At 39.8% G+C, this 22,675-nt stretch overlaps 1 protein-coding gene across 3 annotated transcripts in view; it reads right to left on the reverse strand.

Moving 5' to 3' along the window:
* Positions 1-1,243: 1,243 nt before the first annotated feature.
* Positions 1,244-22,675, reverse strand: part of LOC124299737 (serine/threonine-protein kinase dst2-like) — a 77,938-nt gene continuing 56,506 nt past the window's right edge. Inside the window, exons 6-14 of one of the 3 annotated variants that reach the window (XR_006907055.1) lie at positions 5,213-6,068; positions 5,008-5,116; positions 4,221-4,913; positions 3,860-4,086; positions 3,559-3,761; positions 3,110-3,399; positions 2,844-3,011; positions 2,241-2,414; positions 1,244-2,083 (exon numbers count right to left, since the gene is read on the reverse strand). Coding sequence is in view for 2 of the 3 variants with exons in the window: in XM_046753053.1 (XP_046609009.1) it covers positions 2,322-2,414; positions 2,844-3,011; positions 3,110-3,399; positions 3,559-3,761; positions 3,860-4,086; positions 4,221-4,913; positions 5,008-5,116; positions 5,213-6,068; positions 6,141-6,822 (3,321 nt within the window). In the remaining variant the exon portion in view is untranslated. Of the gene's footprint in view, positions 2,084-2,148; positions 2,415-2,843; positions 3,012-3,109; positions 3,400-3,558; positions 3,762-3,859; positions 4,087-4,220; positions 4,914-5,007; positions 5,117-5,212; positions 6,069-6,140; positions 8,357-22,675 lie in introns of those variants that run through there. The other 2 variants (XM_046753053.1, XM_046753051.1) reach the window with 2 other exon arrangements.

Consider the following 22,675-nt stretch of genomic DNA (forward strand, 5'->3'; position numbering starts at 1 on the left):
AATAGATTATATAATTCTGATCTAGTCATGAAATCAGTGAACTTGCTCGTTCTCAAGGCTGCTAAGTCTCGAATTACTTGGCCATGATCTAATACACGAGCTATATCATTCGCAATATCAACCGGTATAATTGCCATTCCATCTACTCATAACAAAAATTAATTAAAAATTACCATCTTGCTTGACCACTTTAATTTTGGTCGGGATATTCAAAGTTACAGCGATAGAATTTATGTAATCTTATCCATTATTTTCAAAAATGTGGGCAACCACTATCAAAATATACTCATTTACGGTGCTCAGGGGGCAGGAAGAATTTGCCAGAAAGTGGAACGTTTTTCAGAGTTGGAACAACAATATAAAAAATCGCGGAGCAAATTAAAGAGGTTGCGGGTGAAACCATAATCGAATTAACCTAGAATGCCCCATGTAAATAGAAGCACTTCTCTGGAAGTGGAAGCATGAGGTGTATGTGTCCGAGTGGTGATTGCAATTCATTGAGAATAAGGGATGCTTCCGCACAAGAGCCACGAATAAAATTTATGTAAAAGAGTTATCTTTCGGTGAGCCGGTAAATGGGATCTTGTCGCTATAGTTTTGTACGGAATTGTAAGAGTTGTTTACATAGTTGACGTGAAACTAATTGTATAAAGGATAGGCACAGTTGGGCCATATTCGAAATTGTTTCATTTAAAATAAACATTTAAAATGTAAACGGCATTTTGCATTTGACATTTTAAATGTTCTCAAAGTGACCATTTACATTTACCCATTTAAATTATATTTGTGGAAGTATTGTCCATTTTTTCTTTTAAATGGATCTATTGAAGTATTTTATCCAGAAGTGACTGGATTGTTGATCGTTAACAATGAATGATTGAGAATGAATTTATAGGAAGAAATTATGACATATTTTAAAAACGATTCGTTAAATGTGGTTCAAGCGGTTTACAAAATGATCAAGTGAACGGAAAGGCCGATATAAAATGAAACTTGGATAAAACGTATAATAATTCACAATTATAGCACTAATGTTATCATAACGGAGAAGTTACAACTTTGTATAAGCACTATTTGTTTAACCCGGTCGAAGATTAGATTATCATGTTTACAAATCGTAAATAATACTATTAGAGTGAACATGAATGAGCATAAGTTTAGCGTTAAAATTCAAAATAATTTATCCGCATACAGCATACATAAAAATGTATTTTACTTTTTATTTTATTTGGTGCTTTTACATCTGAATCTCACGTAAGTCCCTCGGAGTTATAGTTCAAAAGGTGGTTCTACACTCGAAGATTTCATTACATCACATCAATATAATTCTTTAATGCAAAGGTCTGCGAAAAACAATGTGGAGCTATATACGAATTTCACATGACAAATAATTTAAGATGGCAAAATGAAAGCAAACGTTCGTTGGTACTTAGCTTTGGTAAACTGTAGCAAAATGTGGGACATTCGGATCGTTGGTTTGATTAGTGCCGGGAACCAGGCTTGACCACGTTGGCTAATGACTCGGTGTTCACAGTAAGTTTCTGACGGTTTAGAATTTTGTTCGATGTTCGAAATTATAGTCCAAACGTTTGTAGAATATTCTACATACCCATAAACATGTATAAATGTTCAGATATTGTACATGGTTGCCCCTCCAAGTGCTCTTATGCTTACGTGTGCCAAGCACACGTGTAACTCAGCTAAAGCTGGGACTGAAAAAACCTTAAATATCTAGAACTTGTCGCACAATTCTGTAAAAATCCAATCCGATTTTGCGTATTTTTGAATTCGACATATTACGATGCGAATCAAGTCCAGGAAGGAGATTGAAAGGTATGCATTATTGTATGACGTGACGGTCGGCGGTTGTCTTCGACGCGAAGTTTCCGAGCTCAGGATTTGTGCCCATGTTGCGTACCATGGAACGAGATAAATGATTCAGAGACTCGTATACCTGGTCTACTATGTGTTTCAGATGAATAATCACAATTTACATTTTCGAAGGTCGCTGACGTCCATAATTATAGAATATTGATATCAAAACTTATCCAGCTGGTCAACGGACCACCAACTTTCGGACGCACTGAAAAATCAAAGTTGTATTACAGAACATATAGTATCTGTTGGTCATTGAAGTGTAAAATACAGTTTACTTAAAAAGTTCGTATTTTTAGCGAGCTGCGTTGTGATACAAAATTCGTTCATAGATGAGAGAATGTACTGCATACGTTTATGCTTACATATTTCACAAATGCGTATATCTAGTTGACTGTCAAAATTTGACATTATTAATGTGGTTCAACAAAATTGAATTGAAGAATTCATTTCCATGGAGGCTTATTTTTCTGCTGATCCCCCTTTGCCGCCGGTTTTTCAGGAACAGAAACATATTCACTTTCTTCTTGAGTAAAGACCTAAAAGTAAACCAGATTTTAAAATGCTATACTTTCAGCTTTTCATGGTTGAATCATGGAATTCAAGTGATTTGAAATGCCATCTTGAATAGTAGCTCCGGTCCAAGTATTGCGTAGAAAGTAATTTTCATTCCGTTCGCAAGATATCAATTAAATGGTTCAATGTACAGGATGCAACCCGTAATGATGCCTGATTGGGCTTGTGGCTAGGTAGAAAACTACTTTGACACAATGTTGTTTTAGTTGGCCGCGCACGTTACTGGAAAAATATTTGCTTTTCGCATCTTCGCATTGTTTTTCACGTATAGATCATGAATTCGGAATTGCTCCTCATGTATTGCATATCCTGGCAATATTATCTTGCAAATTCGTTATTTTAACAACAAATGTGAAATTCGCAGAATGTTTTCATTGGCGCGAATAACTTGCCTCGGAACTTGGTTGCCAAACCACACTGCTATCTTCACTGAGAAAACTCTGTTCTTTCTTCGTGTAATGCTTTCTAGGGACTTCTCTGCAAATCGGAGTTGGACTTTGGCGTGACTCAGAACACGGTGCTTGCACAAAGTTTGACTTTGGCTGTTGCATATCCAATATCTGTGGAAATATTGCAACGGCATAATTATGCACCACGCAAGATCATTTGTATGAATAAGATCCGAAGATCCATTGCATTAAAATTAATTGCTGCATACCATTTTGATATATCTACGAAGATCATCTTTTGGCTGATCTCTGCGACTTGTTAATGGAGTATTATCAGTTAAAGTGTTTGATTTCGAGTGTCCATCTCTTTCTTCAGTTAAACGGGCAGAAAGGAAGCCTCGCCCATCAATCACGGGCATGGAATGTGACTCCAGTCGCATAGGCTCCATAATACTGCTCCCGATATTCGGGCTGGATTCTGATTTCATTGGATGTTTATTTTCAAAAAACTTTTCAGCATGAATACGTTGTATGGGAGTTAGATTATCCATATTACCACCTGAAAATGATCCGTTTCATACCCTCTTATAGTATAAATGAAACATTTTTTAAAGCAGCAATTTCAATCTATGCAAATGTGGCTATGGTAATAAAAGAATTTGAAAATGTTTTGTACAATTTTTCCACAATGTAATGAGTATGAACGCTAAAAATATACCTGATATAATTTGCAGTGCTTGCTGCCATTGCCTTTGCATGACTGAGTGCAATTGCTCGGCAAGTTGAGTCTTGTTGGCGTGTTGAGAATTCAACTTAGTATTCAGCATTGAAACCTGTTGCATAGCCTGGGCCAATTGAATTTCATACAGCCGTTTTTCTTCTTTATGCTTTTCCTCCAATAAATTTATCTCTAGCTGATGTCTGAAAATTTTTAATTCGTGTTACTTCTAAATTCTATCAACTGATACAAGATTCGATTTTGTTTGTGAATTCTTCACGTAGCCCAGACATATACCTACTTATCAAGAACAGTTTTGATCTTCCTAGCTGCACATTCAGCGATTGCACGCTGCCTACTTTCCAACTCAGAGTGAAACGCAGATTCGGCTGCATCAAGTTGTGATTGAAATTCTTGGAGCTTAGCTTTCACTACTTCGTCGACTTGTTTCTGGTAAACCTCTCGCAATTCTATTCTTATTCTTTCTTGTTGAGCAGCTATAGACTTTGCTTCTGCGTTAGCTGCTTTCTGGAATGTAATGAAATCATTGTTCATTAATTAAGTCATGTAAGGCAATTATTTGGCTGAAATGGAATGAACTAGATATAAAAAAAAACTTATGAAGACAAAGGATTCCATATCATAAATTTCAGCATAAATACCTCTGCCATTTTTGCTTCATCTATGGCTGTAAGAAGGGTAGACTTATTTTGTTCCAAAATATGATTTCTATTCGTTTCTTCTTTCAATTTTAGCTGAAGATTTTCCTTTTCTTGCCGAAGAACGATCAGCTCCGCTTCACAGGCGTCAAGAGCTTTATGAATTACACCCATTTCTTCTCTTACTTCACCGCCTCGAAGTCTCTCTTTATTCACTTCTTGCTGAGTATTTTTCAGTGCCACTCCAAGTTGTTGGTTGTGATCTAGTACTTTGTTGTATTCATCTTTTAGTTGACTGTACCTATTCTCAACTTCTTGTACCAAAGATTTATAATTTTCTAGCTCATCTGCATGACTCTTTAATAAATCTAATTTTTCTTTAGTCAAGGTATCACTTTTTTCTTTATAACCACCAGCTAGATCCAGTGCTTTCGATAATTCCCCTTCGTACCGTTTGATCTGGGATTGAAGTTCAGTACATTCCGTTCGATGTTTATCTTTTACGTTTTTCAGGGTTAAATGTAAGTCACTTGATTCCGCTTCCAATACTTGCCACCTCAATTTCAACTTGGTCCAAGCATTTTGAAGTCTTGTTATAACAACGTTTTTTTCATTATCTACCCTCACCGCTACTGCTACTTTTTCTTGTTGTTCAAGCAGTCTTTTTTGAAGTTCTTGAATCAAGTGCTCGCAATGCTGTAAACATAAAAAAAATTTACATTAGTTCTTCTAATGAAATTGAACTGGTTTTGATTGAACTTATCCATTTGATAACTGAAAAGCATTATACATCTCTTCTAAATTTTTCTTCTTCCAATTTGATCCGAAGCATATCCTCTTGAGATTTACTTGGATCTGATTCCCAAAAGTCAGAGAGTGTTAACAGCCGGTGTGATTTTCTGAAGAAAGAGAGCCAAGTAAGTACTAACTTGATAGATATTCTATATACATTGGAGTCAATCGTTATAAACAAAGTATTGCTGAACAAGAAATACCTTGAGAATTCTGTATTTGTAGCTGCATCATTACCCATCTTGTGCGTTGCGTCAACATTTTGGAAAACATGGATGTCCTCATTCGTGCAGTTTAATAAATTACCAGTGCTATAAGAATTTCTATGAGATTGTGCAAACTGCCTTTGACCAGACTCTACATGTGTGGAATGTACAGGCGTGTAAGCTTTCGAAGTATCACTATGCAAATTCGAAGCAGCAGTATTTGAATTCGTACGATCATTTGATGCGTGCAAATGTGCATTGTCACTATTGACGGCTATTGTAGGTTGATCTGACCCAATGATTTTTTTATTTACATCAATATTTGCATTTGACAAAGAATTTGACCGCGCATAAGTTTGTTTTTCCAAATCCTCGGACATAGCCATACTATCCTTATGATTATTATTAGCTTGTTCAACCTTTTGTGGCACTGTTGGGCAACAGTTGTAACGCCAAGTTTTGAAATCAGCTATCATCTTGTCGGTCGCATCTAAATGTAGGGAATCCTCATCGAAAGCCATGCAGATGTTTGTCACGGCTGTTGGAAGATTTTGGTGAGGATCACTTAATTTAGTACATTGAGAGTTAGAGTCCAAGCGACAAGCTGGGGATGCACTATTGAATCCTTGGTCCCAATTCACTTCTTTAAACCTAACATCATTTTCGCTGATAGAATTCGGGTGGCACACGTCTCCCTGACGAAGCTGATACGAACTTCTGTTACTAATCCGTTTAGCAAGTTCAGCTTCCGTTGCTTCCATTTCATGGAGAAGCTCATCAACTTCAGAAAGTTCCATCTCTTTAACAGATCGTTGATGGAGCCGTTTTCCAATCGGTTTTAGACTCGCGTTAGCTACAGGAAGTGAAAAGGAAATGCGTTCAACAGATTTGCTGTTGCGATTACATTGGTTGATGGCTTCGTTACATTTGGGACTCGTCGTAGTGTGCGTTTCCCTGTGTTGGGATGGGACAAATGAATGCGGGATCCCAGTGGTTTTTACGTCAGAACTGGAGCTGTGTTGAATGATGGATGGCTCAGAGAACGATGTTAAGTTGTTGTGTTTGTTCCGAGGGATGAGGTTAGTACTATGAGACTCCAAAGCATTAGTTGCGTTGCTGCTATTCATAGCATCAAACTGGACAGACGTCATATCGCAGCAGAAATGATTAGTATAATTTGTCGAATGATGATGAAGATGATGATGATGGCTACTGGGAGTGGTCGGAACGGAAGAAACTTGACGGAGCTTAGTTGGGGTGTTTTGTAAGCTTGAAATCTGACTTACTGAACCTGACTTATTTCTGAGCGATAGCTTGTTCTGTTTAGAAGGCGACGAGTAGCTGCCAGCCTTGAATTGAGCTTCGCTAGAACAATTTAAAAACGAGGCATCCAAACTCGTGTCCTTCGATTCAATCAGAGATATCCTATTTTCAAGAGACTGAACCTGTTCGAACAACTCTGTAACCACACCGGTGGCACCCACTCCGAGGCCGTAACCCAACTGTTGTCTGCCGAACTCTGAATCTTCGGAGTCCGACGATGGAACCAGAAATAAATCCGGAGGTATCAGCAGAAGGACGTCTGTGTCGTCAGATTCACTCATCATCCGTCTATTATCTCGCTTACCATTATCATTGACTATTTATTTCTTTCGCTATTTTATAGGTTAAGATTCGGTTCTCTTTACCTAACAAATTAGTCGGATATATCTGAACAACCTATATCTCATAATGCTACATGGCTATTCTCAATGTTATAACAAGGCCTAATCGGACTGCGGCATCTTGCTTGCACCTTTAACACCGCTGTAATCACTTGTCTGCCAATAGTGGTTGAGGTTATTGTACTCGTAAACACAACTGTCAAACGACCCTAATCCCGCAACACGTTCGGTCGTTACCGGCGTGGTCACTAAACGGCACAGCTAAACGGGTTTTGCTTAAGCTGGATTTCCACGGGCAGCAAAATGCTGCCGTATTACTTTGCTGCCCAGTTCTTGACCCGGCTTTACTGGCATTCCTATTGGTCAAGAACCCTGCAGCAAAATACCACGGAGCATTTTCTCGCTCGTAAATATCCAGCCTTACCGACCTTGTCGCGGCAAGCAGTAGCGACATCACTCGGCGAAATGCTACACCAAGAATTTTCCGGTAACGAAGGCAGTTTGAAAACTGCTTCACCTTGCACTTCAGAACGCCTTTCGTTTTCAAATCTTTGATTTTCCAGGTAACCGCCTGACCATTTCCGGAAATTCTTTCGAACAATCGCTTGATAAATATACGATTTTCCGTGTCCTCGTGGTCGGAGCATATTTTTGTAGTATCAATCTACTTCACCGCATTTGGATAACTCGCACACATTCCTGTATCACTAATTCATTTCAAGTATCGAGTATTTATTATCACGTATGATCACATCTCAAATATATTATAAATATAAGTATACGGTATTGAAAACTATAATAAGCCGTTCCATCGTTTCTTTTGACCACGAATGTAATTCGTTAGACGTTTTATGATATGTATGGAATGTAATATGATCATATGATGCGGCATTCGCGGAGACAGGCTCGATACGAATCTTTATACTGTATTCGTCACTATCTCAACACTTGAGGCGAGGCCGATGTGTTAACCCTCCTGCAGATGATCAAGTTATGTAGCGTATAGTCGACGTAAAGCGTCTGTTCAAAATCATTTCCTAGGTGGCTCACCTGTCAGGGTGTCAACTATTATTTGACTGTTCGACGGCGGCATATGGTCGACGGAAAAAATGTCGAGATAGAATTGTCGGGAATTCGAGAAAAAAGGTCAGATGTTCCATGATATATTTAAGTCGTCGTCGAGTCCACCATAATATCTGCGAATGTCCTCTAAAATGTCAAATAGAATTTAGATCGGATAGACTAGACGGCAAAAAGACAGCGTACCTATACAATCACTGTCGTAAGGCAGCTCGAAAGGCTCGTAAAAATTGGATTTTGGTCAACGCATAGACGACAAAGGCGCATTCACTTCTTTGAAGTTAGTTCTTCGCTAGTGCAATGATTTCGTGCCACCTTAAAGTTACGTACTGACTCGACCAGCTGATGATGTTCCACTGGGTGGTCACAACGCTTATCGACATATTCGAAACTCGAATAGATTCGTGTTTCAACTTGCATTACGTACGAGGATCGGTAAGCTGAATGTGCATTGGTTTCCCAACCCTATAATGTATCATTATGCCGATCCAACCGCAAGTTATTGGAATCCAAAGTGCTGGAGTGAATCTACAAACCGCTTGGCCCTGGTTGCCAGGCATTAATGAACGATATAAGCCGTGAATTCACTCGATAGCACTTTGGAACTCAATAACATGCCCGTACGTCTCTGTACGTAGGTTGAATTCAGGATCGTCATAACGGCACATGATCAGCTACCCAACTCGCTTCTACATACGCGTATACACGGACATGATCCTCCAACTTTTTCCAGCAACTCTATAACTTGAAAAGCAGACTGACTATACCGACGTAATTTGCAGATATCGTCACAGAAACGCGCAGATTTGTAATTGAGACTTGTACGGTGGTACTTGGAGAAAATCAATTAGCTTTTCCCCTCTCATCAATTCTCATTTATCTAGGACAGGTACACATTCTTGAATGGGTCCATTAATAATGATTATAGAATAATTCAAGGTAAACTATAATTCTCTCGGCAAGCCGTGTACCGAGCGTAGGTTAGCTCCGACCATCCAACCTAGTCGTAGGACGATTTGGCAGATTTAAGCTCCCTGGAGGTTGACCGTCAGCTGTGCCCGTAAGTGCATTAGAATCAACGTTATTACATGTAATAAGCAGGTATTCATCGTTGGTGATTTGGTTTTACGCGTGCGGACCCGCAATCATGTAAATTCGTAAGCAATTGAATTTGTCGACGAGATGGAGGAGGACGACGGAACGTGTTCCCATCTGTACGTTGGAAAATAGACGTCCAGCTTTGCGAATTCGACAATTTGATTTCGGAACGATGTTCCCGACGATACTGGTGACACGAATCTTGTTTTCACAACCGGAACGCGAAGCGCAGGGGTTGAGGCGATAGGTTCCGCAGCTTGCACCGCTACTTCTCAATTTCTCTAGGGATTCCGCAAATAGAGGTACGTGAGCCACGTGCATATTGCGATATTTATTTGCTTACCTTTTTCTCCGTAGGTACACACAGGCGCACATCCATTCGTGACAATTTAGATCTATGCTGTACGCGCGTACCTTGAGATTACAGTAAAATTGTACGTTCACGCCGCACGTGTTTGGGCGTATATGATATGTGTAGAACGTACGTACGTAGGGTAGGTGTGTCGGTTGAGAGAAGGGGGCACGATATTCTGCATGAATAAAAACGTAACACTCAAAGGGCAGGAATTTAGTCGAGGGACAGTGAAGTACATTAAATGTATGGCCTTGTACTTTCAAGACTCGGCATCGAACGCCAGCCGCGAGGCAATATTGCTCTGCCTCTCTTTTTATGTTTCCTTCCGTTATTTTCACCGCTTCAAAGTTTTGAAAACATATACGAGTTTGAAGATATACTTTTCTTCGGTCACGACTTCTCTACGTGTAACCTAGTTTGGAAACTTTTTCATCGCCAGTTTACAATATCCTAATTATTGGATACTATCATTGTTGGCGGTTCATAAATATAACATAGATTTCCCATATTTCTTATCGAATGCACGTTTCTACGACAACATAGACAGAGCGAATTTCTGTAAACTCTCAAGAGCCAAAGTTGATACTCAAGGCAAATTATTGATTGTAAAAGTCCGCAAGTAATAAAAGAATCATATTATATTCCAAGTAGTACATATAGACGGAATCTAAAAGTGGTTAAAGAATTGTCTCGATGATGTATTTACCTTACTCGTTGACGTATTTCAAAACTATACTCTTCAATATTGGATATTCAGAGCTGCGTCGAGTTGTCTGTCATCCGTGGATAAGTCGATGCGGACAGAATCAATCCGCAATCAATGACCAAGGAAGATGGCAATACGTGGAAACCAAGAAGTGGGCGCCGATGTGGATTGTCTTGGGGTAGTAAAAGTTTATACGAGTAACAGTTTATAGCTTCTCGAGTACATACGACTGGGCAGAGCAGTATAAGGACGAGATTATGGGAGTAATAGTAAATAAAGTAGTAGGAAACTATATAGAAGATAAGACTAAAGGTCTACATTTTCTCCTCCTTTTACACAGATCTTATTCTTCCTTCTGTTTATTCTTCTCTGCTGCGAGGATGACTCCGGTTTTTACTGTAATCCTATTCTTGGTTGAATTACGCTCTTTCAAGCCGTATACGCCGTGCTTTTTATTCCTTAGAACACATTCTTGATGGTTACTTAAAACTGGTCGTTACGCCAGACACGGACTATACAGGTATACACTACGCGAGGTGAGCTTTCTATGTGGAAGTAACCACTTCTGAAACTGACCATTCGTACCCCGTGAGTTTATTCTTAACACGGTAACAAAATTTGGCAAGATCTCGATCGTGATTCTTCCTTCAATTACCGTCAACGGTTCGCAATATCGTGTACCATTAATGATACATTTCAACAATTCACTATTCGTCATTGTCTGTGAATTGGGTTAAGAATGAAAAATTTCCAACGTTTATTTCAGCCGGTTATACGTAATAATTTCTCAGTGTATCTATAAAGTTGGCGTCATTTCGATTATGAATTTATGAATATCGCAAGCGCATATGCGAGGTTCTGTTGATTCCTGACAAACGTTTGCATCGTATCGAATATCGAATTACTGTCGAAATCAAGAGTTATTGTTCGAATGCCGAATGTGATGAATTATTGTGCCAACCAATTGCACGCGGGTTAGGTACTCAAGCGATTGGTTCTGACGTTATCGCCGCTGTGACAACTTAGTGTCGCTGGCATGAGCGCGTGGTAATTTTCTTTCGAGTTCCTTCGATAAAACGTTACTGGCATCTTTTTAAGTGTCGTAGCTGGATATAGTGCCGGGGCTTGAGCTATTTATCTTGGCGGTCCAGTATGTGGCCGGGCTAGCTGGTGAGCATGGCGAATCACTCGGTTTACTTTATGTGTTGCAAATAGCTTTTTTACGGCCAAGTACCCGTTTTCCGCAGCATGAGCGCTCGTTAGCTCCCTTGCACGTGTGAAATTAATCCCATAACTCCGCGCGGTAAGAAATATACGGCAGACTAATACGCATCGCGCACACATTCCGATTGCCCCATAATCGGCGTGAATTTTATCTTATACACAACACAACACGATCGCACTCATTTTTTCATCACAAGTTTAAGTATATTACAGTTATATATGGTATGTGTGTTAAGTATATTACAGTTATATATGGTATGTGTGAATGTGTATAAACTATTCCTCAAAGGGAGTTTTTATTTTAATGAATTTAGCCACACCGCGTGTCTGCAAATGGGAAATATTACGAAATGCAAGCCGATAACGTTAAATCAAAGCGGAGCGTAGCATTTCAATACATACAAATTGCATAATCGCAGAGCGATTTGCAGCGATGAAAAAGATACTGTGTGCTGAATTATAGGTATAATACCGTGAAATCGCCAGTATTGAAAATGATGCAATATTATCAACATGAAGAGATAGATCGCATATTCACGTGCTCGATATGTTTGGATATTTTAATGGAGCAGTTGTCATACCGGTAATTAAACTTTTACAATGCTGACGGACATGCCGGTTCGTGTATATTGATAGGGGCGGTGCCCGAGGCAACTCGTCGGTGGTTTAACCTCGTATCTGGTCCAGCGGATATAGCGACATTAGCAGTGCTTACTCTTGTATCGATTATATATCCGCCCGGGAGTTATGAGCTGTAGGCTATTAACGTCGTTAGACCCCCGGATCTAATTATTTCACCTCTGATCTTCCCGTAGAACTGCAGTACTTACCATGTTCAGCTTTTACGGTAATTGAGTGAAAATGAAAAAATGCAGTAAACCAACGGACGTTTAGAAAATTTTGAATATCCGATCTCACACTGTAAACAGCACACGTGTATGTATTGTACTCGGGAATGATTTAACCAGCGCGAAGTAAACAGAAAACTGCAATGCCGAAGGTAAACTGCTCGACGTTTTATTATCTCGAAACGCTTTGCTGGCTGGATTTTCGAATGACTTTTATCGGTTCGATACGATTTCCCTTCTTTCCGACGAGAATTCACCGTCAAGAAAGTGAATATAACAAAGCTTACCGTGTATTTACCTCTTATTCCTCGCGATTCGATGTCTCACAATGATCAATGTCATAGGCAACTGAGTTTCTATACCGGTCCAGTCAAGCGTACTTGCACCGATCATGGATACATGCTACTAAAATAAAAATAAAGATCTCGCAGAAGACGCGTTTATATACCAACTCACGTATGAGGCAATAATACGTAGTGGCGCATATTGAAAATCTTCAATCGCCAACTATGAAATTCAAACCTTAAACTATCATCCGCTTCGTCAAAACGCTTCAGTTGTACGAATGTATTTGTTGCGAGTGACTTTGAGGAACTTTACATAATTATAAGATAAAAAAACACATTGTATTCATTGTTAATTCTTCGCCTTGAATATCCGTGACAAATATACATTCTCCGCACACTGAATAAAAGAGCAGATTTTACTCAACACTGCAGGCAAAGAGGTACACGTCAGGTTCTTAGGTGAAATATACTTCGTAAAATGTATAATTCACCCTAGAAACAGTGAAAACGAATTTGGGTAGAGTAAGATCTGCTATATTTATCGTAAAAAATATAGTTGACATGGGTATTTCTTACCCAAAACCTTGATGCGTCTCTTCTTTCCTGCAATTTTCAGTAAAATCTGCTCATTTTCTTCTCTCCGCGTGAACAAGGAATTTCAAATTGATCGAATAAACCGTCGACCCGAACGTAAATTACCATGTCACGCGTAAAGAAACTCTACCGCCTCTTGACGCTAATTTGCAGTTTTTTTTTTTTTTTCAAATTTTAACCGAGCTAGTTCGTTTGCGCACGGAGTTCCTTACATAGAATTTACAGTTCAAGCAACGTATCCTCCAGTCATGTAAAATTCAGGGCGCGTAATCGTAGTTCGTACAACATCCAGACCATCCAAGTGAATCGGCACGTGTCTGCGTGCGAGGCGAGGCAAAGCACCCCAAGAAACACGATGGTGGGCCTACATTAAGGTATGTGCCCAACGTTGGTCACGCGTGCCAGTGTATCTTGTTGGTTAATTATTTTTTCACCGGGCTAGAAAGCGATTTGCCAACTGCGGTTGTTTCTGTAATTAAACTCCGAATATGGGATCGTCTCTCGTCTCTCGGCCTCGTAGAGAAACGAAGGCCTTCGGCCCGAAGGGTTTCCCCGAGATTCGACACAGCTATACGTACATGCTGGAAGACACGCCTGCAAACGAGTTGTTTTCCTTTTGTTAACGGCGATGGTTTCATTCGGCCGAAACAGGGTTTCGTGTGTTTTGTAATCTAATACAGCTGCGGCAGTAAGAAGAGCAACTTTGCACTAAATATACAGGCATGCACATTATGTATTATATACATAGGTATAAAGCAGTCGCTCGAGTGTTGCTGCCAACTTTCTTGTTGAGGGTACTCAGCTCTAATCGATGGAAAGCGATAGAGTTAGTGTCGTTAGTGCCTGGCGCGTTTCACTCGGATCTAGAGCGCGCTTCTCCGTGCGGTGGCAAGTTAACATACACATAAAGGTACCTACCTACCCACCTGCCAACGACACCGTGGCATTAAGTATTTATCGTGTCAGCGTCACCTCATAAAAAAGCCAAATAAAGAGAAAAGGTTGCTGGATTGGCGGAAGAGCTTATCTCTCCCCTCGGCCGTTGCGAACTGCTCTTTAACGCGGTCCTTTCCTCCCTCGGCGAACCAGTCTTATTTCAGTTTGGTCCTTTAAAACGTCAGGGATCAACGGCGCCGGACCCTTTTAGATCTTGCTCACGTGCGGTTCCCTTAAATTTACGTATTCGCCGTTCGGGGGTCCGAAGCAATATAATGGAAGGACGGCCAACTGCTCGAGGCTAGCGAGATATTCCCCGTTCTCCTCCCCTCGGACCTCTCATTTCCTCACTTACTTCTCTTTCTCTATGTATACACACGTATACATATGCCCTTGTACATGATCCCTACATACGTACGTATGTATGTATACATATATATGGAGTTGTATATATGTGTATGTATGTGTCCGGGATATACGGGCTCGCCGGGATATAAAGGGGAACCATTGGGACCGAGTGTACGCTTTGATGTCTCGACGATCGACGTTGGGTATCCAAGGATACCTACATAGTTTCGACGGATCGACCCTCCAGATATTTTCAAATATATCCATCTTCCGAATCCGTGAGCCCTGTTGGCCGACGTTAGAGCTCCGCGGCTACTCGATCATTTGATTGATAATTCATCACCCTCCTAATAAGAAGGGGATGCGGTGCCGTAAGCACCAGAGGCTGCAAGAAAAGCACGATCATTGTTATTGCGTATAAATATTCATGAGTCCTTTTTTCATTCCATCGTTATCTACACGTATATACTACGTGTATATATATATATATATATATGTGTATACTCAACTTGGGATAGTGATACGGGAGAAGATATATGGGTGCAGGGAGTGATTTTATACTCCTGAAAAGCTGAAACACGTGCGACGCGGAGGAATGAAAAGAGACATTTTTTCAAAACTCGTCGTCACGGTAGCAGCGTTGTAAATACAGATTTCTTAACTCGATGAAAAAATCAGCCTACGGTATACGACAATCATTCGCGACCCCGAATCGAAGGAAGGTTTCATTTCGCCACCGAGCTGTTAAAAAGCGGGTTCGCGATGCGAAGTATAATCTTGATAGGGTGCACGGCTGCTCACTTTCGGCCCTTCGTCATCTCCCAGCCCCTACTTCCTGCCCGTTTGCCGCCTTTGCGCCGAAGAGAGAGCACTTGTATCGATTATCGAGTAGAGAATTGAAAGTGCACGCTCTGCTGGATTCGGATTTCGAATGCTGTTGTTCCTCCGAAGAAAAGGAAGGAGATGGGGGGTGGCGGTGGGGGCGGGGGTGAGGGGCGGGGGACGAATGCAGGGCACACAAGGAGACGGCAAGGTCCGAAAGTTTTTCCAAAACTTTTCTCGCCCCGCTTTGTCGGCCGGGGTGCGCCAAAAATTCTCGTACTTGGAGAGCGAGAAACAAAGCTCTATGTAACTACTACCAGCCCGCCTTCGTTCTTTCGCCCCCCTCGCCGGGCTTGAGTATAAGCTTTTGTTTGGATGATTCGGAGCCGGTGTAGTTGGGCTTGCCCAAGTCGAGAGAAGAAATACATTCGCGTGGTTGGGCGGGGAACGTTCCTTGTTCGTTTCGCCCCGGTATCCTCAAACAGCCCGATTCCACCGGTAGCTCTCATGTATAATACCTACTTGGAAGTGAAGCCGATGCTTGTTTGCGAGGATTCACCGCGAAGAGAGTCATCCTCTGTGTACACGGCTGATTCCATTTCACCTCCGGAAAAGGCAACGGTCTTCGAAAAAGGAGGAAAATGCGTTGCCGGCGAAAGAGAAGAAAAAGCGTGAAAATGTTGACAAAAAATTGGGGAATAAAAAAGAAGACGATCTTTCAAAGCCATGCCTTCCTGTGGCGTTAATGCTACGACTCGGGGTGCAGGTTATCTTCAGCCGTTTGCATTGAGAATCTTTTCCTCGTAGTTTGGTCTTTGCTTGATGCAAAGTTGGGTTCAGAGAAGAGCTGCGAAACCGAGACACGAAAGAGGAACGAAGCAGCGAAATACCGGGCGAGACTTGAGAGAGAAAGAGAGAGAGATAAAAAGAGAGAGATATACGGGAGCGAAAACTGGTGTGGTTTCTTCCTACGTACCGTACAACTTGTTTGGTCTTTTTGGGCTGTTTATTTATTTAGTTTTTCTCTACCTCCAGTGCGAATTATTTCTTTTCTCGAAATACGAGTATTGCTGTAGCTAAGAATGTTATTCACTGCCACGGTCCACCTACCCCGGCACCCCAGCTTCCATGCAGGATGCAAGTGAGAGGTTAGCATCGTCCCGAGTTTCTGGCAAAATGTATTCCGTGAGCTCCGCATTTTATAACACTGAAGTTTAGGAGCCTCTACGACAAACTAAAGGCGGAATACCGTATACGGAGTATTCTAGATCAACTTGAACGAGGAAATGCTATGTTTTCCCTAATCCCCTTTTCATTTGTTTCGACAAAATATTTATCCTTGTAAGAACAGATTCCACGATGCACATCGTATTTTTAACACATTGAAATTTTATTTTAATAAAATCAAACTTAATTTTAGAATGATTCTTTCACCACAGGTTTCGATTTATTTTTATTCTTTACATCACGATTCCAAATCGAGTCAAAAAATCTAAAGTAACTCATGGTTGATCCTTTATTTTTCTGCATGAATTTTGTATGAGGTTGAAAAATTCAGGAACGTCTGTAATACGATTTGACATGGAATGCGCCATACACATATATTATTATATATGTCATGCATCTAGCTGTATTTTGTTTGGAGTTTTGGAATGAACATAAATTATTCGCGCAGCGAGAGAGCCTTATGAATCACGCGTGCTTCCGATGTCGGATATGATCGTTTATTCTGCAACGGAACACGATACCGCTTTTCCGTATATAAACAGCAACGATGATATCTACATATACCCATCCAACAAAATGCGTCAACTTTTTCAGGGAAAGATAGATACAGAAAAAGCCAAAAAGACGTCCAAGTTTTGCTTTTCGTATACGTTGCAGTATTGAGTAAAAGTGTTAGTTCTCGTGAAGTGCCATGAAACGTATTGACGATATTGATATCGGTAAATATGTTACATGGTACAGCTCTTTTTCATTTCCCATGTATTTATTTCATATTGCAAATGCATTTTTATTTTTTCGATAGTACTACAATATCTTTTCACTTCTTTATTGTTGTTTATATAATACATATATATATATATATATATATATATATATATATATATATATATATATATATATATGTATTTACCTGTATAAGTGTTCACACTAAATATCTTTCTGGTTCCCGTATAAGTGCGGCGATTATTTTGGCATAAGAGTGGCTCTGGTATGCCCGTAACAAGATTGGCTGGAGAATTTTCCATACACGTGGGTTGGATATATAAGTACGATAATTGCAGAATTTATAAACTTCACATTGAGCAAGTTTCAACCGTAACAAATGTACATGTACATTAGGGTGGCACAAAAAGGGTTTTTTTCACTTTTTTATCCTCTAGAATGTTGATAAAAATAAAAATCCATCTCAAAGATGAGCTCTATAGCTCAAGCTAACAAGTCACTCTTTGAATTTTTATTTTCCATTTATTTAGCATCTGAAAATTTCACTTTTCATTGAAAGTTAAAATACTCGTGAACTACGAAACAATTTTCAAATTCATGCATAGATCCTTGAAGCTGATTCTTCAAATTTTCCAAACCTCTATAAGAAAGCATTGTTGTCATCATCAGAACACTATTAGGGGTGAAAAAAGCTTCTTTTTAACCACCCTAATGTACGTACATACATTCGATGTCTAGAAAATGAAAACCTTGTAATCGATGATTAGTCAAGATAGTTACAACACTTAATTATTTTGCACAGTGAGGGCTTAATGTTTGTACTTACGACGTTACAAGGTGTCTCTGTATTTATACCTTATGCATCTATTTACTGCACGAGTATTCGTATCATTTCCAAACTTGCTCTCCACCGCTTCATTCTCAAAGGTATGTATGTCCAAGATATTTAGCTGATGAACACTCGAATAAACGATTTTTAAAATGCTACTTTAACCACAGATAAGTTTTAACTAACCGCTACAAGCCTCTCTTGACTCATTCGCACAGTTGTTATTGTAAAGCGTATGTATACATATAATTACACGGAAAATTAGATTATTGTTCGTATATGCATAGTCTTAATTTAAATAATGATAATAATCTTAATAACAAGGATGATGAAAAGTGTGAGCGTCAAGTCTACTGCGAACAAGTTCTCTTATTTAACCCCAGTCGAGCGGAAAGCGATATTGCAATTCACGAGTCTGAGAAGTAGATTGACTTTCATTGTCCCGCACGCGATTCGCTATCATGGCTTTCAATATTTTACGTGTTTTATAGAGATTATAGAAATTTCGAAGCCTTTTCCCCGGATCTCAAACCCGTAGACTGGGGTATAAGGTATATGTGTAAGATGGAAATCAAAACTCTATCTCGAGCAATAAAACAGCGAGGGGTGGACGAAAACACATAAATTGTCGTCTTTGGCAATTTCACTACCTACGGGAATTACCTCTAGCAGTTATTTGCAACGATCTGTTCCTTGACGGCTTTGGAATGCAAAATAAAAAGAATGATGATGAGAAAAGGAATGACGGTACGTCGGGAACACAGACACGTTTTACGAGTACCGCACTGACGTAGTTTGCTTAGAATTATTATTATTTTCAGTAAAATTACTGAACGTACAAATACAACGTCTACAACGAAAAACGTATTATATTACACATATTCACCCAGCTGAAAATACGTGTTATTTTGATTTCTGCTTATGCGGTGTGCGGTATTAAAGCCACACGTCAATCATTGGCCGCGATTTTTCTCAAAGTATATACAGTAGTACGTGTATAATTTTCGTTTCCCGCAGAGTCCTTGGCATATGAAAATATAGCGGAACAAATGAAAGTTTGACGAACGTGTAGCAATTTGAGTACGAAAGAAAATTCCTAGCTGTAATATAATAATGGCAAATACAATGGGAAAGAGAAACTTATACACTGAAGCCGGCAATCGATATTATATGTAGAATCCATGGTGCTAGTGAAGATACCCCGTCAAGGCATTTCAGCTCTCGGAATATGACATACCTATACCCCAGTATGAAACAAGTGACAGAATATTGCGAAGCGTACGATCAACATAACTGGATTGTAAAAATGTGGGTAGGATCGGCTGCTCGACCGTCAGCCAAGTGTCGTAAAGAAAGGGAAAAGAAATCGGTCATTCGGGAACGGGGAAAAAGAGCTTTCCCCGACTGTTCCTTCCTTCGCAAACTGTATACGTATACCTGCACGTAAATATTTACCCACCACCTACACACCTTATACCTAGCCGCGACCAACTCGAAACGGCCGAGGTTCCATATGAAAGGTTTTTCCAAAAGTGATTTTGTATTACCAAACTTTTTAGTGACCAAACTTCTTTTTTTCTTACTTACGCTAGCGGGTGTTAAGCTCTGGTTGGCCTTTGTTCGCGACGAGGTTGCACACCGACGAGTCACGGGGCGAGGCTTGAGGTCGCAAGCTCTCTCGGCTCTACTCTGCAAGCTCTTGAAGCTCCGCTTCCCTCAAAGCGTGCAGCCTCCTTCGTTGGCTTTGAGTCACAGCAGCCGGATCACTTAATAGCTGACGGAGATAAATACTCCGTGGAAGGGATGAGGGATTGGGAAGGAGGGGAGGGTACGGGACCCAGGCACAGATGCAAAACTCGGTCCGGCTCCGTTTCCGTCGATCCAACCTTTTTGCATTGGCAGCTCCATCCATCACAGTCACTCCGCGAGTTTCTTTGTTTTTCAAACTCGAAACTATTAGCCCCCCACCGAGGGTGTGTCTTGGCTTCGAACGGAGGAAAGAAAATGTTGCAAACGACTGTTCCGGCCTGAGGATTGAACTTCATTCGACTTTTTGCTCGCTACTTTTTATTTCCCCACCGCATTTCCATCCAGAGGAGAGAGGGAAAAAAGTAAAGCCCTCTCTCCCTGCTACGCCCCTCCGAAGTCCGATGAACGGTACCGGCGGACCAGCTTCTGATACTTGAACTGCAGTACACGTATAGCCGCGTACAATGCCTTGGCTTTCTTGCAGGTATTGAAAAAGAGAGAAGTGAAATAATAATAGGAAACCCAGTGAGGATTGTTACAATAAGCTGATATCTTAAGACCGGACGAAACTCCGGCAAAATTTATGGCCTGGGGAGCGAAAAAGAATAATGAAAAGTAATGATAAAAAAGAAAGAAAGAGAGCGAGAGGGAGAGAGAGAGAGAGAGAAAAAGAAAGAAAGTAAGTAAAATAAAAGTTGGTACACGAATCCGTTTCCCAACAATAACACCGCAGGCGTGAAGTTTCAATACGAACGTCCTCCGAGAAGCAGGTGGCGTGTTGAATTAGTTGCTGGAAAACCGCGTGGGAAATTATATCAAACTGTGTGCTTTTCAGGGTGAATCAGTTATTGAATTTAATAATTGTCATTGCGTAATTTTAGCAGTCAGGTTTGTGCGATATCTGAACCGGTACGTATAATTACATCGAATTTTGATCCCTATTACGGTGCAAAGATTATTCACATCTGAAAAATATCGATTGCAAAAAATTTAATGATCCAAAATTTTATTGTTTTTGTATTAATACGCAGACCGTTGATCAACACGTTTCCTTGAAATTTATAATACGTGCGTCTTTAAATGTGATATTGTCCAATAAACGTGGTGTTCTCGAAACAGGCTTTACATCTATGAACTGCTACTTTTTGGTTTGTCTCGTTTCACCGTAGATCAAAGCCTTGTCGATTCCGGCTCAACCACGAACGACCGAAAGCTCGCGTTCCGGCGAAGGTTTTACCAGCTTTGACACATTGATTTGTATCAAACAAAGGCTAGTTGGATTCTTCGAACTGTGCCAGAAGGGTGGATACCATTGAATGTTAATAATTAAATATTTTAATATCAACTTCAACATACATTCCAGCCCACGCCGTTGATGTTCTGAATCATAATTATGTAAAAGAAGACGTTGAACGTTGGGAGTTTCAAAGCTCTCGAAAACGAAGTTTGAAGTAATTGGACAAATTATACCCGCCAGCGGTGTAGAAATATTTATATATTTTGTTTAAACAGTAAACATCCAATTACCATAATTCACTCAACACTGGCACCGAAGATTGCACCTGCAAGTTTCTCTGCGGCCGCGTGAAAAACACCAACTTTATACCTACGTCTACAATGCGCAGAGACGTACAATTGTTTTTGTAAACCGTAAATAACCGCAGATTAATGGATTCGCGACTTAAAATTTAATCTGAATATACCTGCATACCAACTTTTCCACAGCAAGTGAAGATGATTCGCATCATGTGACACTATAACTGTCAACGCAAATATTTAATGCAGTTAATGCTTGTGGGTACGAATTTCTCAAAGTCAAATCTGCACTTATTTGTAGGGTTCGTTGTTAAATTTAACAATAATGTGGTATACTCAACATTGAAATACTTATTATTATATACATCGAATTGAATAAATAATGCATTATGTCCTGCAATGGTACATCACAGATATATCAAGCTTACTTTTTTATCATTTATACTATTTATTTATAGTACTGCCGGTCTTCGTACGTGCGTTAATTGTATTCACTCTCTCGTTTTAACAATTCTGTAGTATATATTACGGTGTTTCAGAAAAAAATAATTAGCGATTTTACACCATGGCACCCCCTAAAGTTTGCTTAGGTCAAAAGAAAGGTTCTGGCAAACGACGCGTGTTCTACGTTATGTGGAAGATCACGCTCAGTTCATTTTTCAGGTTTATATATTTTCTTAAATTTGTGAGGAATCGTGAACAACATTTTTTTTATTGCTTACATCAATCATAACATCAATTTGCGTTACAAAGAAGATGCACACTTGTAGTATCAAGTTTCCAGTTGATGTTTGAGAAATGTATATTGACGATCATTCATCATTAATTCAATCTCATAATAATAGTTATAATTAAAAATGAACTTTTAATTTAGGAGAATAAGATACCCGGATGACATATTGCTGTGTTATGGCTCGCGATCTCTGGGTCGAATATAAGTGTCAGGAAAGAAATAATAATTGAAGTCCTACAACGTGTTTCTTTAGAAATTAAAAACAATGTGAAAAAGGGATGGACCAAATGCACGCGATCTTCCACATATATAACGTAGAACGGTCATCTTTTGACAGAATCTTTCTCAAGACCAAAGTTTTTGGCGGGTGCCACAGTGGAAAATCGCAAATTATTACTTACCGAAACACCCTAATGTATGCCTCATTACATTTTTGATTATCCAAGATTGATCATTTTTATACATACACACCGCGGGTGTCATATCATTTTTATCGTTATCCGTGAAACTGTAAGTTTTAAATGTATAAATTCAGCATTTGATTATATCTCGCTACAAGAATTAAAGCATACGTCGTAACGTTCGGAACAAGGTGGACCATGAAGCGCTAACGTATAATTTGTACTTTTATGAATTGCACGTAGTTGGATAACTTATATACGCGTTCGATTGAATCTTCGGAGCTAAGCACAGAATTCATA

The sequence above is a fragment of the Neodiprion virginianus genome, chromosome 3 (assembly GCF_021901495.1).
Source record: "Neodiprion virginianus isolate iyNeoVirg1 chromosome 3, iyNeoVirg1.1, whole genome shotgun sequence".
Classification (NCBI taxonomy): Eukaryota; Metazoa; Arthropoda; class Insecta; order Hymenoptera; family Diprionidae; genus Neodiprion; species Neodiprion virginianus.